At 42.9% G+C, this 17,114-nt stretch overlaps 1 protein-coding gene across 1 annotated transcript in view; it reads left to right on the top strand.

Moving 5' to 3' along the window:
* The window catches only part of LOC121417581, a 50,868-nt gene extending 34,232 nt beyond the window's left edge, over window positions 1-16,636 (top strand). The window contains exon 15 of the mRNA XM_041611316.1: window positions 16,385-16,636. Coding sequence (XP_041467250.1) covers window positions 16,385-16,636 — 252 coding nt within the window. The remainder of the gene's footprint in view (window positions 1-16,384) is intronic.
* The last annotated feature ends 478 nt before the right edge of the window (window positions 16,637-17,114 follow it).

The following is a 17,114-nucleotide window of genomic DNA, read 5'->3' as shown; positions in this document are numbered from 1 at the left end:
AATTGAAGTTCGAATTAGGGGAGTGCCAAACTGATGTTCGAACTAAGGGGCCCTAGGGAGGGGGTGCTGAATTGATGTTTGAACTAGTGGGAGCCGAATTGATGTTCAAAGTAGGGGGCACAGAATGGAAGTTTCAAATAGGCGGCGTCAAACTGATATTTGAACTAGAGAAGCTCCGAATCGACGTTCTAATGAGAAGGCGTCGAATTGATATTAGAACTAGGGGGGACGTCAAACTGATGTTCGACGTAGGGGGTGTCACATTGTTTTCGACCTAGGGGGCGCCGAATCTATGTTCGTGCTTGGATCACCGCATTGAAGTTAGACCGAGATTGGCGGAAAATTAATGTACGAACTACGAGGCACCTAATTGATGTTCGAACTAGGGGGCGGCCCCAAATTGATGTTAGAACTAGGGGCGCTGGATTGGTTTGTGAACTATATAGGGGGGGAGCGATGATGAATTGATGTTCGAATTAGGTGGCCCTAGGGGTGCAAAACTGTTGTTCGAACTTGACAGGCGCTGAATTGACGTTCGAATGAGCGGACGACGAATTGTTGTTCGAACAAGGGGGCATAAAATTGATGTTCGAATTAGGGGGCGCCAAAGTGATGCTCGACTTGCAGGAGCCAAATTGATGTTGGACATCATAGGGTGTGCCAAATTGATGGTCGAACTGGTGGACACAGAAACGATGTTCGAGCTGGGGGCCGTAGGGGGCCTCGAATTGAGGTTTGAACGAGGCAGCGCCAATTTGATGTTCGAAGTAGCAGAGGTCCTAAATCGATGTTCAAACTATATAGTGGGCGCAAAATTGATGTTCGAACGAGGGAACGCCGAATCAATTTTCGAACTATGAGGGGTCGGGGCGGTGCCAAATTAATGTTCGAACTGGGGGGGGGGTCAGATTGATGTTTGAACTAGGGAACACCGAATCAATGTTCGAACTAAGAGGGGAGTGCCAAACTGATGTTCGAACTAGGGGGCGCCAAACTGATGTTCTACCTAGGTGGCATCAAATTGATGTTCGAACTAAAGGGCCCTAGGGGAGCTGAATTGATGTTTGAACTAGGGGACACCGAATCGATATTCAATCTAGGGGGGCGCAGCCAAATTGATGTTCGAGCTAGGGACCCCGAATGACATTCGAACGAGGGGGAACCAAATCAATGTTCCAAGTAGGAGGCCCTAGGGGGCGCCAAATTCATGTACAAACTAAGGGCGCCAAATTGATGTTTGAACTAGGCTAGGGGATGCCGAATAGATGTTCGAACTAGAGGGGCGCCGTATTAATGTTCCAAGTTGGAAGAGTCGAAGGGGGACGGGGCGCACCAAATTGAAGTTCGAATTAGGGGAGTGCCAAACTGATGTTCAACTAAGGGGCCCTAGGGAGGGGGTGCTGAATTGATGTTTGAACTAGTGGGAGCCGAATTGATGTTCAAAGTAGGGGGCACAGAATGGAAGTTTCAAATAGGCGGCGTCAAACTGATATTTGAACTAGAGAAGCTCCGAATCGACGTTCTAATGAGAAGGCGTCGAATTGATATTAGAACTAGGGGGGACGTCAAACTGATGTTCGACGTAGGGGGTGTCACATTGTTTTCGACCTAGGGGGCGCCGAATCTATGTTCGTGCTTGGATCACCGCATTGAAGTTAGACCGAGATTGGCGGAAAATTAATGTACGAACTACGAGGCACCTAATTAATGTTCGAACTAGGGGGCGGCCCCAAATTAATGTTAGAACTAGGGGCGCTGGATTGGTTTGTGAACAATATAGGGGGGGGGGCGATGATGAATTGATGTTCGAATTAGGTGGCCCTAGGGGTGCAAAACTGTTGTTCGAACTTGACAGGCGCTGAATTGACGTTCGAATGAGCGGACGACGAATTGTTGTTCGAACAAGGGGGCATCAAATTAATGTACGAAATAGGGGGGGGGGTCAGATTGATGTTCGAACTGGGGGGGGGGTCAGATTGATGTTCGAACTAGGGAACATCGAATCAATGTTCGAACTAAGAGAGGAGCGCCAAACTGATGTTCGAACTAGGGGGCGCCAAACTGATGTTCTACCTAGGTGGCACCAAATTGATGTTTGAACTAAGGGCCTTAGGGGAGCTGAATTGATGTTTGAACTAGGGGACACCGAATCGATATTCAATCTAGGGGGGCGCGGCCAAATTGATGTTCGAGCTAGGGACCCCGAATGACATTCGAACGAGGGGGACCAAATCAATGTTCCAAGTAGGAGGCCCTAGGGGGCGCCAAATTCATGTACAAACTAAGGGCGCCGAATTGATGTTTGAACTAGGGGATGCCGAATAGATGTTCGAACTAGAGGAGCGCCGAATTAATGTTCCAAGTTGGAAGAGCCGAAGGGGGACGGGGGGCGCACCAAATTGAAGTTCGAATTAGAGGACGCCGAATCAATTTTCGAACTAGGAAGGGGTGGGGCGGTGCCAACTTAATGTTCGAAATAGGGGGGGTCAGATTGATGTTCGAACGGTGGGACAAGGGGGGGGGGGTCAGATTGATGTTTGAACTAGGGGAGGCCCCAAATTGATGTTCAAACTAGAGGGCGCCAGACTGATGTTCGAACTAGAGAACACCGAATCAATGTTCGAACTAAGAGGGGAGTGCCAAACTGATGTTCGAACTAGGGGGCGCAAAATTGATGTTTAAACTAGAAGGGCGCCGAATCGATATTTCATGTAGGGAGAGCTGAATGGGGGGGTTACGAATTTGATGTTCGAACTTAGGGGGGGGGGGTCAGATTGAAGTTCGAAATAGGAAGGCGCCAAAGTGATGGTCTACCTAGGGGGCACTAAATTGTTGTTCCAACTAGCTGGAGGCCTTAGTCGCCACTGAATTGATGTTTGAACAAGGGGGGCGCCCAATAGATGATTGATTTAGAGGGGCGCCGAATTGATTTTCCAAGTAGAGTGGGCCGATTTGATGTTCGAATTAGGGCGCCCTAAGGGGCGCCGAATCGATGTTTGAATTTGAATGCGAACTGAGGGGCGGCGCGAAATTGATGTTCGAACTAGGTGCCCCTAGGGGATGCAAAACTGTTGTTCGAACTTGACAGGTGCTGAATTGACGTTCGACTTGCTGGAGCCAAATTGATTTTTGACTTTGTAGGGGTGCCTAATTGAGGTTCGAACTGGGAGGGGGGGCGTAGGGCATTGTATTGATGTTTGAAAGAGGCAGCGCCAAATTGATGTTCGAACTAGGATGGGTGTGCCAAAAATATGTTCAAACTAAGGGTGCCAAATAGATGTTTGAACTAGCGGGCGCCAAATTAATGTTAAAACTAGGGGGTGCAAGCGAGCTGGGGGACGCCAATGCCATGTTCGAACTACTGGGGCGTCAAATTCATGTTCAAACTACAGAGCGTCAAATTGATGTTCGAACTATGGGGCGCTGAATTGATGTTCGAACTAGGGAGGGACCGAATTGATGTTCCAAGGTGGAAGAGCCGAATGGGGGTCATCAAATTGAAGTTTGAATAAAGGGAGTGCCAAACTGATGTTCGAAGGGAGAGGGGGGAGGTCAAATTCATGTTCGAACTAAGGAGCCCTAGGAGGGGTGCTGAATTGAAGTTTGAATTAGGGGGGGCGCCGAATTTATGCTAGAACTAGGGGCGTTGAATTAATTTTTAACTTTTATAGGGGGTGCTGAATTGATGTTCGAACTAGGAAGGGCGCCAAAGTGATGCTCTACTTGCTGGAGCCAAATTGATGTTCGATTTTATAGGGGTGAAAAATTGATTGTCGAGCTAGTGGACAGCGAAACGATGTTCGAACTGAGGGGGGGGGGCATACGGGGCGTCTTATTGATGTTTGAACGAGGCAGCGCCCAATTGATGTTAGAACAAGGGGGACGCCAAATCGATGTTCGAACTAGAAGGGGTTCAAAATTGATGTTCGAACTAGGAGTGGCGCCAAATATATGTTTGAACTGGAGGGGGCCGAATGGACGTTTCATGTAAGGAGAGCGGAAGGGGGGACGCCAAATGGATGATCGAACAAAGGGGATCAGAATGTTCTACCTAGAGGGCACCAAATTGATGTTCGAACAAGGGGCCTCAGGGGCCCAAAACTGATGTTCGAACTAGATAGGCAATGAGTTGACGTTTGAATGAGGGGACGCCCGCTAGTTGGAACAAGGGGGGCGTAAAATTGATATTCGAAAAAGGGGGCGCCAAATTGATCTTCAACCTGGAGGGAGCCAAACTAATGTTCGACTTAGGGGGTGCCAAATTGTCATCGACCTAGGGGGTGCAGAATTGATGCTAGGACTAATGGGACGCAAAATAATTTGACCAGGGGAGCCGCCGAATTGACCTGAAATGAGGGGGCACCAAATTGAAACTCATAACTCAGGGGGGGCGAATCGGTGTTCGACCTTTCGAGCGCTAATTTGATGTTTGACTGTGGGTGACTGCTCCCTATATGTTTTTTTTTTTCAATTTGGGAAATGGAGGGGAAGAAATAATAAAAAATGGTCATGACGTCTTCATGCCCTCTGTCGAAATATTTATCTTCCTGAATTATTGTTACGATATTGCAACAAAATACAAGGAAGATTTTGATTTTAGATTTTATTTTCTTTTTTATTACAGGAAACAACCATATATACAAACAAATCATAAAATGATAATGATCTTACCGTCGCACGCACCACGAACCGTCCTCTCTGCGCATTTCGATGCGAATGTTAAGCGCACTGTATCTATTCAACGAACCGTACTCTCTGTTACGTTGCCCACTGTGGCGTAAATAATTAACTTCAAAAAATATAAAGATGCGGAATGAAACGTTGGAAACTGAACTTGTTAACGAAGACACTAGTAAATAATTTGCTCTCCTAGTAGGTGCACTTATTGCTGGTTTAAAAAAACTTTTCTTTAAATGCGTTTTCTGCAAAAGTAACTTTCGCATAGAACTGCGCAGAGAGGACGGTTCGTGGTGCGTGCAACGTTACGTCTCTTGAAATCCGTTCTAGTGTTATTCCAAATTTATGATCCAGATAAAAGTCCAAGTTGGCTGGCGAGGATGAAATCGATGTTGAAGCACGATGAATAACAAGAGTTATGTAATGAGTTGAAATGTCCGTGAAGACGATATTGATGATTATTAACAGTCAATTTCAGTAATCCATGGGTTGAAAAGCGTTCATTAAAACAGGTTGATGATCTCGAGGAGAACTGAGAATTCCTCTCTCAAAATAATTGCAAACAGTTCATTGATGGCGGGTAAATAATTCCAGGTGGAAATAAAGTCTGCTCTGACATAAAGTCTGGCGTGAAACTCTGAGTTCTGATCTGATATGATCTGATGAAGTGATCTGGTATGATATGATGATCCTCGAAAAAACTGCCACCATATATATCAAAATTTCAACTAATCGAGAGGCTTCTAGTATTCACTCTTCTGGAAGCTTCTGGTATTGTCTTTAAAAAAGTACATTCTACCCATTTCTAGAGCATTCAAAATTCCAAATCATTCTTGAATGACCTCAGTGAAACATGTCAACAAAATAGCTAAGCCTATTGCTTATTTACACTACCAATACAAGTCTATTGTAGAGCAATCTCTATTCAAAAATCCTTGGCCTTTAAATAGGCGGAGGCCTGCTTAACAAAAGCTTTTACAAAGACATTCTGGAATGTTCTTTATCTATGCTATGAATATCTTTAAAGAAAAGATAAATAAATGAGTGTAATTGCTCTTACAATTCTTCTCATATATAACATTATAATCAGTTATATTCGTAATTTAGATTAATTACCACATAATAGTTATCACATCTAATTGTTGTCCTTACGAGCAATACATTTTGGGGACATGGATATTCACTATCCATTGCGTTTGTCAAAAAATAAAAATATAAAAAATAGATAGATAGGGATCGCACGAAGGACAACCTTTGTTTATGGATGAAATCTATACATGAAGACATTGTTAAGCATAGATAAAGGAAGGTGATCAAGAAAGAAAAAATATGGAATTGAAATATGAGCAGATTAAGGAGTGTAAGTGGGATCGGAAACTGACATAAAAGAAAGAGGGGTGAAAAGAGGAGTAGATGGAGTTACGCTATAATCCCTGTTGCAATGGAGAGAAGGATAAGGCCAAGAGTAATACACAGGCCGCACCGAGGGTCCACAAGGTTACTTTTCCCTTTTCCCTCCTAAATAGTTGTAATGTAACTGCAACTAAGTCAAATGTCCAGTGTGGGTGTCGACCAAGGGAATGTCATAACCCCCCCCCGGTGGTCGGGGGCGGGGACGCTGAATCAATGTTCGAACAAGGAGGCACTTGGGGCGCCAAATTGATGCTCAGATTAGGGGTGCCAAGTTGATGTTCGAACTAGGGGATGCCACATTAATGTTCGAACTAGGGGGACCCAAATTGGTGTTCGAACATGGGGGGCGCCAAATCAATGTTTGAACTAGGAGTGGCGCCAAATCAATGTTCGAACTAGAGGGGCACCGAATCGATGTTTCAAGTAGGGAAGGCCGAATGGGGGGGGGCACTAAATTGATTTTTGCTCTAAGGGGGGGTCAGATTGATGCTCGAACTAGGGAGCGCCAAATTGATGCTCTACTTAGGGGGCCCTAAATCGATTTTTAAACTAATAGGCGAGCTAGGGAACGCTGAATCAAAAAACGTCGGGGGCGCCAAAGTGATGTTTGAACTACGGGAGGCCCCAAATCGATGTTTGAACTAGTGGGCGCCAGATTGACGTTCGAACTAGGAAACACCGAATCGATGTTCGATTTTCGAACTAAAAGGGAGTGCCAAACTGATGTTCGAACGGGGGGGTCAAATTGATGGCGTAGGGCGTCGCATTGATATTTGAACGAGGCAGCGCCAAATTGATGTTCGACCTAGGGAGGTCCTAAATCGATGTTTAAACTAATAGGCGAACTAGGGAACGCTGAATGAAAAAAAAAACTTGGGGGCGCCAAAGTGATGTTTGAACTAGGGGAGGCCCCAAATCGATGTTTGAACTAGTGGGCGCCAGATTGATGTTCGAACTAGGAAACGCTAATCGATGTTCGAACTAAAAGGGGAGTGCCAAACTGATGTTCGAACGGGGGGGGGGGTCAAATTGATGTTAGAACTAGGGGGCCCTAGGAGGATCGCTAAATTTATGTTTGAACTAGGTGGGCGCGGAATCGATGTAAGAACTAGGGGGAGCTGAAATGATTTGTGAACTATATAGAGGGGGTGCTGAATTGATGTTCGAACTAGGAAGGACACCAAAGTGATGTGGGACTTGCTGGAGCAAAATTTATGTTCGACTTTATAGAGGGTACCAAATTAGTGTTCGAACCAGTGGACAGCGAAACGATGTTCGAATTGGGGCCCGTAGGGGGCGTGGAAGTTATGTTTGAACGAGGCAGCGCCAAATTGATGTTCGAACAAGGGGGCGCCAAATTGATGTTCGACCTAGGGAGGCCCTAAATCGATGTTCAAACTAATAGGCGAACTAGGGAACGTCGAATAAAAAAAAACTTGGGGGGGGCGCCAAAGTGATGTTTGGACAAGGGGAGACCACAAATCAATGTTCGAACTAGTGGGCACCAGATTGATGTTCGAATTAGAGAACGCCGAATCCATGTTCGAACTAAAGGGGGGGGGGGGTGCCAAACTGATGTTCGAACGGGGGGGGGGGTTCAAATTGATGTTCGAACTAGGAAGGGTGCAAAAGTGATGTTCGACTTGCTGGAGGCCAAATTTATGTTTGACTTTATTGGGGGTGCCAAATGGTCTTCGAACAGTGGACAGCGAAACGATGTTCGAACTGGGGCCCGTAGGGGGAGTGGAATTGATGTTTGAACGAGGCAGCGCCAAATTGATGGTCAAACTAGGGGAGGTCCTAAATGATGTTAAATCTCGTGGGCGAACGCCGAATCAATGTTCGAACTAGAAGGGGGTGCCAAATTGATGTTCGAACTAGGAAACGCCGAATCAATGTTCAAACTTAAAGGGGAGTGCCAAACTGATGCTCGAACGGGGGGGGGGGCAAATTGATGTTCGAACTAGGGGGCCCTAGGAGGATCGCTGAATTAATGTTCGAACTGGAGGGGCGCCGAATCGATGTTTCAAGTAGGGAAGGCCGAATGGCGGGGGACACTAAATTGATTTTCGCTCTAAGGGGGTGGGGGTCAGATTGATCCTCGAACTAGGGAGCACCAAACTGATGTTCTACCTAGGGGGCGCTAAAGTGATGTTCGAACTAAGAGAGGCCCCAAATCGATGTTTGAACTAGTGGGCGCTAGATTGATGTTCGAACTAGGGAACGCCCAATCAATGTTCGAACTAAAAGGGGAGTGCCAAATTGATGGTCGAACTAGGGAGCGCCGAAATGATTTTCCACGTAGAGGGGGGAGATCTGATGTTCGACATTGTGGGCCCTAGGGGCGCCGAATCGATGCTTAAATTAGGGGGCGCAAAATTGATGTTCGAAGTAGGCGCACCAAATTGATGTTGGACTAGGGGGCACCAAATCAATGTTAAAAGTAGGGGGCACAAAATTAATGTTCGAGCTGGCGGACGCCAATGCAATGTTTGAACAAGGGGGGAGGGCACCGAAATGATAGATGTTCGAACTAGAGGGGCGCCAAATTTATTTTCCAAGTTGGAACAGCCGAATGGGGGGCACCAAATTGGTGTTCGAACTAGGGGGCCCTAGGAGGATCGCTAAATTGATGTTTGAACTGGGTGGGCACGGAATCGATGTTAGAACTAGGGGGCGCTGAAATGATTTGTGAACTATATAGAGGGGGGGTGCTGAATTGATGTTCGAAATAGGAGGGCGCCAAAGTGATGTTTGGACAAGGGAAACCCCAAATTTATGTTCGAACTAGTGGGCACTAGAATGATGTTCGAACTAGGCAACGCCGAATCCATGTTCGAACTAAGAGGGGAGTGCCAAATTGGTGTTCAAACTAGGGTGCGGCGCCAAATTCATGTTAGAACTAGGGGGCGCTGAATTGATTTTTTTACTATAAAGGGCGTGCTGAATTAATGTTCGAATTAGGTGGTCCTAGGATGTGCAAAACTGTTGCTCGAACTTGACAGGGATGACTAAGGAGGGGTCCGAAATCGATGTTTGAACTAGTGGGCGCTAAATTGATATTCTAACTCGGGGGCGCCAAAGTCATGTTCGACCAAGAGGGCGGCAAAATGATGTTCGACCTGGAGAGAACAAATTAAATTTCGACCTAGGGGGTGCCATATTGTCTTCGACCTCGGAGACCATCGAATAGACCTGAAATGAGGGGGCACCAAATTAACATTCATAACTCAAGGGAGGGGGTGCCAAATCGGTGTTCGACCTTTCGAGCGCCAGTCTGATGTTCGACTGGGGGCGACTGCGCGCTATGTGGGGTTTTTCACTTAGGAAATGGAGGGGAAGAGACAATAGCGAATGGTCATGACGTCATCATGCCCTCTGTCGAAATATTTATTTGCCTGAATTTTGATCAGTTATCAGATTAATTACCACATCTAATTTTTGTCCTTACGATTAATACATTTTGGGGACGTGGATATTCGCTATCCATTGCGTTTGTCAAAAAATGAAATAAAATGAATAGCATTGGGCTCGCACGAAGCACAACCTTTGTTTATGGATGAAATCTGTACATGAATACATTATGAAGCATAAATAAAGGAAGATGATTAAGAAAGAAAAAAATATGGAATTGAAATATGAGCGGATTAAGAAGTAAAGTAGGATTGGAAATTGACATAAAAGAAAGAGGGGTGAAAAGAGTCGATGATGTTCCAACGCCATAATCCCTGTTGCAATGGAGAGAAGGATAAGGCCTAGAGCAATACTCAGGCCGCACCGAGGGTCAACAAGGTTGTTTTTCCCTTTTTTTCCCTCCTTATAATTAGTTATTTTTATGTAACTGCAACTAAGTCAAATGTCCAGTGTGGGCGTGGATCAAAGGGATGTCATACCCCCCCCCCGGTGGTCGCTGGAGGGAGCACCGAATCGATGTTCGAACTAGGGGTCCCTTGGGCGCCCTAAATTGATGTTCAGATCAAGGGGTGCCAAATTCAGTTTTGAACTAGGGGGGCGCCACATTGATGTTCGAACTAGGGGATGCCCAAAATTGATGTTCGAGCACGAGGAGCGTCAAAGTGATTTTCGAACTAGAGGACCCCGAAATTGATGTTCGAACAAGGGGGACGCCAAATCAACGTACGAACGAGGAGGGGTGCCAATTTGATGTTCGAACTAGATGGGCGCCGAATGGCTATTTCCAGTAGGGTTTGCCGAATAGGGGGGGGGGGCAAAATCGATGTTCGCAATAAGGGGGATCTGATTGATGCTCGAACTAGGGGGCACCAAATTGATGTTCGAACTAGGCGGCATCAAATTGATGTGCGAACTAGGGGGCACCAAATTGATGTTCGAACTAGGGGCCTTTGGGGAGTTAAAATGATGTTTGAACTAGGAGACGCCGAATCAATATTCAAACTAGAGGGCGAGGCCAAATTGATAAATTGATGTTCGAACTAGGGGGGGGGGCGCCGGGTGACATTCAAACGAGGGGGCACCAACTTAATGTTCCAAGTAGGAAGCTCTAGGGTGAGCGAAATTACTGTTAATACTAGGGGACGTAAAATTAATGTTCGAGCTCGGGGGACGCTAATACGTTTGAACTAGTGCGGCGTCAAATTGTTGTTTGAACTATGGGACGCTGAATTGATGTTCGAACTACGGGTGCCAAATTGATGTTCGAACTAGAGGGCACCGAAATGATGTTCGACCAGCTGGGGGGACGCCAATTTGATATTCAAAGTGATATTTCGAGTAGGGTAGGCCAAATAGGGGGGGGGGGGCAAAATCGATGTTCGTTCTAAGGGGAGGGGCTCAGATTGATGTTCGAACTAGGGGGGCGCCAAAGAGATGTTCTATCTAGGGGCACCAAATTGGTGTTCGAACTAGGGACCTTAGGGGAAGCTGAATTAATGTTTGAACAAGGGGGCACCGAATAAATGTTCGAACTAGAGGGGCGCCAAATTGATTTTCCAATAAGGGGGAGACGATTTGATGTTCGAATATGGGGGCCCTCGGGGTGGCGCCGAATCGAAGTTATACATTTTCAAACTATAGGGGGCGTCAAATTGATGTTCGAAATAGGGGTGGCGCCAAAGTGATGTTCGACCTGGAGGAGCAAAATTCTTGTTCGACTTAGAGTGCTAATTTTTGTTCGAGCAAGGGGGGGCAAATTTTTTGTTTGACCCAGGGGCCGCAGAATTCACCTAAAATGAGGGGCACCAAATTTACACTAATAACTGGGTAGATCGAGTGCGGAGTCGGTGTTTGACCTTTCGAGCGCCAATTTGATATTTGATTTTGGGCGACAATTTCAGGTTTCAGGGGGGGGGGAGGGGGGGCGCCAAAGTCATGTTCAACCGAGGGCGCCGAATTGAACTTAAACCTTAGGGGGACTTCATGCAAATTAAATTCCAATTCAAATTGCTCGTATTGCCTGGTTATAAGTTCCGAATAAAAAAATTCTGCTCGCGCTACGTTTGCGGTATTTGATCAGTGAGTTACGTTTCCTCTCCATAGATCCAACGTATATAAGTCCATAAAATGTTAGTTTTTTCAGTTCAGTACACATAAGCGGACCCAGGGGCAAAGCTCCCTACCCCCCCCCCCCCCTATATGGCGGTGTAAGAATGAGGATAAGAAGAAGGGGGAAAATAAGAGAACAAGAAAAAAAATAGAAGAGGAATTAGAGCTTAAGAGTCCTTTATAAGTCTCAGTGTAGAAAGATCAGATCAGAAAATAAAGAAATTTGGGTAGCTCTTCGCTCTGCATGGTTATAAAAAGTACTTAAAGAACAACAATATATCCCAGTCGGAAAATGAAAATTTTCCTCTTAATGATTACGGAAAGTGAGTTTCCACTTTTCTCGTCAGAAAATGGAATGTATAAGCTCGTGCTTCGCGCTCGTGTGATTATTTAGTTAGACACCAATTCTGTTCATGATCTGCTTATTTATTTGTATTAAAAGTGCTTAAAGTCTATAATACTGCTCGCATTTTGCGCTCGCATTATATTTATTGGTGAGATGTATCCTTTCCATTAGTCACTGGAAACAGTCATTATCAGGTCGCTTTTCAGATTATTATATTAGTATTTTCAGCTCGCACTCTTAATATCCTCTTCATGAGTCAATGTAAACTGTTATTATCAAGTCTGTTTTCAGATCAGTGTATTGAATTTTTTAGCTCGCGCTTCGCGCTCGCATTTAATTATTCAGTTACATACGCATCTTGTTCATGATTATGAACATCTGCTCAGAATATTAAATTTTGTATTAATATACATGAAAGATATTTAAAAAAATTAAAAATAGCTCGCACATTGCGCTCACGTTATATACTTATGCCTTAGCCTATTTTGCTATCTTGAGTGTAAGAAAAAACTTGGATGCATTTAAATCCCAGCTACTTCACTGCTGAGGAGATTGGGTCGATTACCTTCGAGATTACATCATTTCCAGCAGGTTATCGATGATTTTCCTCAAGGGTATTGTAAAACGACTTGTACAGTACGTAGTTACAGCTACAATTTTGGTAGGGCCTACTCTGAAATTGAAACCCCCAAATGCTTAAAACAGAAAACGAAAAATTGCTCGCGCTAATCGCGGTCGCATTTATGACGTTGAAATCAATAATACTATGTAGATCCTCCAATTGGCAACTCGTGGGTTGTCACACAACTACCAAATCTTCCCTTGGTAAAAATAAGTATAAGATCAATGAAAGTTCGAGAACAATTGAACAAAGTGCTATGATAGCATTTTGTTCAATATTATTGTTCTCGAACTTTCATCGATCTTATCTGTTTCATTCAGCTTAAAAATATATTTAGTATATAATCTTACGAGGGATTTTTGTTTCAAATCTTAAGTTATTTGTCATTGAAAAGGGATTGGAAATATTTATGTTTACGAGCTCATGTAGAATAATGACATCATTGGCATCTGGGGTTCATTCATTGCAGTCATGCCATACTTTGGCCCAAATGAAATTTACATCACTGTATAAAGAATACCTATGCTGTTTATCCAAGCGTGAAGAAATACAACTAAATATGGTATAAAATTATTTGGGAGGAGATACTCTTTCCAACCATATATAGTGGTTATGCTTTCTTGACATATTTTTTTTGTTAAATTGGGGATTTGTGTGGTGTCTCCCGGGGTTTTTTTTTCGTTTTTTTTCTCACACATTAGATTGCGAGCAATTTTAATCATGCTAACGTGCGCGGTTCGTAATTCTACTTACTTGTATGGGAGTTTTCAAATTATGTTATCACTTACTATTTGCGTCTCCAGTGTACACTTGAATCTGGTCCCTTGCTGCGTGTGTCCTCCTAGTTCACCTGATATCAAACCAATCCGCCATCTTCCCATTCTTTCACGAGGTCGCACAGATTCAATATCCACCAAACAAAACAGTAGGCCTACATGCCAAATCATCTTCAACATGTTCAACGACGTGTTCGCAGAATTACGTAACCCGGTGAGACACTTAACACTGGACGTGAAGAATGGGATCCGGTATTACAATAGACCACGTGGTCAGATTAGGAGAACCAATCACGTGCATCGTTCTTCTTATTTTGGGCATACCCTGGGGTAGATCCGTTGCAGAAAGAGTTGCGGTTAAACGCAAGTCAAGAAATCAATCGCATGCACGCTGCTGATTGGCTGAAAATCAAGTTACGCTTGATTTTTAGAGTTGCGTTTGATTGCAACTTTTTCAGCAACGGGCCCTAGCTAGGAGACGAGGAAAATTTGGAATTCCAATATTCCAATTGTGAGAACGAGGGAGTTCGCAAACCAGTTTCTTCTTATTTTGTTGGCGTCAAAGTTATATAGGGGGTTCGGCCGGGGGATCGGGGCACTGGTAAAATAAGGAAGAAAAAATGGGAAAATCAATTAAGAATTGAATGGAAGAAGATGATGAAGAGGAATGAAGATGAGTAGAAAGCAATGTTGCACGTTGCATAATTACATATATCCATATAGAAATGGCGCAATATGAATATATTTTTATCATCATTAGTGATAGTAGTATCATTACTATTTTATTTTATTCAACAAAGAAATGTAATAAAATACAATCAGAGATGATAAGTTCTGTGTAGCTCTTCTTTATAGCCTGTCTGTTGGTCTCTCTTTCTCTCTCTTCCTCCTTCTGTTCTGTTCTTAGAATCAGGTGCACTATTATTATTCTATTGCTATATAAGTAGTAATAGCCTATATATATAGTTTGCTTTTTCCTTTTTCAAACTGATACGTATACGTATTTCCTACAGCAAGAATATCCGTTCTTATTGATTTATTTCCTGTTTAAGGATAACTTATGATTATTACATATACTGTTATCTTAGGGAACTTGCCTTGTAACAAGCTTTGCTTTTTTGCATGTTCCCCCCATATCTGTTCATTATTATTACATGCTTTATCGTTCAGTAACATAAATTGTGTAATTTGTATGTCTGAGTTATATTATATACTTTGTGATATCATGGATATGGAAATAAAATAATAAAATGAAAATGATTTTTTTTCAGAAAAAAATAATATTTTGTTTCACCTTACCCTGTTTAGTCTCGACAATGCTCATCTTCGCAGCTCCATGGTTTATCTTTTGGGGCGTATGTCCAATCCTACTAGGGCCGGGGTGATATAATGAGCTGCAAATTCAAATTATCTGGGGAACCCCGGGGACCTGGGATTTTTTTTTTTTTTTTACTGGGGTTGATATAAATTTTAAAAGGGTTTTCACTACATAAAGGAGATCAAATTGGTCCCGATGAATTTGAAAAGGGAGCCGGGTCACTGCAAAATAAAGTTCATTTTGGTGACATTTTTTCAGTTTTTTCACATCTTCCAGAATGAGGGTTGCTGCCTACATATAATAATACTGAGCACCCCCGCTTCCCAGGGCGGGGCGCGTACCCCGGGCCGCGCCACGTAATACTACCATATCTATCACTTTTGGTGATGATGAGAATTGACAACTATTATGCATTTTAATTGGTGGATGTTGAGGGGTCCACATTATACAAGCTTTGCTTTTCAGTGGACCCCTCCATTCTCCTTATGATATATAATTGCATTGATTTAATTATATTTAATGATATTGATTGTATTGACTTGACTTGACATGTATGTTAATTTATATTTAAATTGATTTCAAATATGTATTTTTTTTTCCAATATTTAATTTTGTTCATGCTATTGTTTATTTAAATTGAATCAATCTATCTTGTACTTATTTGTATCATTTTGAAGAATGAAAATAAATTTGAATTGAATTGATGTATGTCAGGTGACACAAACGAGAGAGGGTATTTGTATAGATTTAAATGAGAAGTTCACCCTGAAGTTTGATGTGAAAATCACCAGAAAAGAAATAATGAAAAAAAAATTCGTTTTTCATTAGTGACGTTAATTGAATACGATGAGCAGCTGCATGCCCCAAATAATGTTTCTACTATTCCAAAGAGAGCAATTACCTCTGCATGATAGGAGATTGTGAATTTGTTTGAAGGTTAGTAACTTTAAACCATTATTCTTTTCTGTAGAAAATGACTCTGTTTCATTTATTATTGGGGTTGCTGTTCACATAATTTGACGCTGTGCACAAATAAAAATTAGAATTCTATTAGGCCTATCTTTAAACTTTGAAGATCAATCTTTAACCAATGATGAGTTTACCATACACTTTTTGTCGGGGGAGGGGACTTCTTTGATACGTGTATCAGTCCTCCACTAGTACCTCCTTTCCTTGGATATATTCCCAGCCAAAACTATAGAGCTCACATGATTTCAATATTTGCCCCCCCCCCCCCCATGCAGTCCGACGAGCGACGTGGCACGCGTGTGAATATTGATAGCAAAAAAGAAAAAACCCTTGGTCTTTGCAGGTTAAACTAGTCTTATTCTGCAAGTTAAACATGATTCGCTAATGAATAAATTTGGTGAGGATATTACATGTATCCAACAAAATAATTTGAAATCAATGAATTGATGATTACTTTTTAATCAAAATCAATGGAAAACATCTTAATTATTGAAAATAATGAAATAAAACTCATTTTAACGCAACAAATTTTTACATGTAAATAAGAGTCTTCTGAAAATAGACTATTGTATTTAAAGGTCAAAACTGTTTTGATGCACCACGCAATAAGGTACAAAGTTCTTCAGCTCAGCGCAGGTTATTTCGTTACTGAAATCGCCTTTTTATACCAACTGCTAATGTGTAGCAGCTGTTTCTATAATTCTCACATTTGCATCTAAGACTAGACATATTTTCTCTAGCTTCTTCGAACGTTTCGGGCCAAAACACAAGCAATAATGTCGGAAGACCATTTTGACGAACTGGAACATTACAACTACGACCCTCCCATCCACAGCGGAGCCAGCGGTAAGGGGCTGACGAAGAAGGAGAAAGCTACCAAAGAACACGGGAACCCTCACACGACCAAGGAGGCCCGCCTTGTTGAAGATCAAATAACGAACTCGGAGCAGAAAAAGAAAGATAAAGTCAAGAAACAGGGCAGCAAAGAATAGAGCTGAAAACGGTAACAACGGGTATAAGAAGATGATAGGTGAGAAAAAAAGTGAAATTGACTGAGTCTTGCTCGAGTCGAGACGGAATGAGCAGCATTTCTCTGCCTTAGTTAGAGTTAGACTGTGTAGACTGTAGTTAGGAAATGGACACACACAAATCCAAATTTTTAGCTTCTGAGAGCTGTTATAAATTTATTATTAATGCCAAAAACTTGTCCATAATGAGTTCAATGGGATTATATGCTCTTTCTGATGTGATGGTATTGGTATGATTTTTATAAGGATTTGGAAACTAGATCACAATGAAAAATTACGACAAAGTGAAAAAAATTGTGCAAAACAGAAATTTCATTTTCCCTCAGAAAACGCATGGGGAAATGGCAATCTCAACACACACACAAATAAGGGTTTGCAAATTATCTCTAAATCCTTATTTCAAATAATCCTATAAAATTGTCCTTACTGTAAAAAGATGACC

The sequence above is a fragment of the Lytechinus variegatus genome, chromosome 6 (genome assembly GCF_018143015.1).
Source record: "Lytechinus variegatus isolate NC3 chromosome 6, Lvar_3.0, whole genome shotgun sequence".
Taxonomy (NCBI): domain Eukaryota; kingdom Metazoa; phylum Echinodermata; class Echinoidea; order Temnopleuroida; family Toxopneustidae; genus Lytechinus; species Lytechinus variegatus.
Note: the sequence above shows the minus strand (reverse complement) of the source record. Positions and strands in the feature narration are given on the sequence as shown.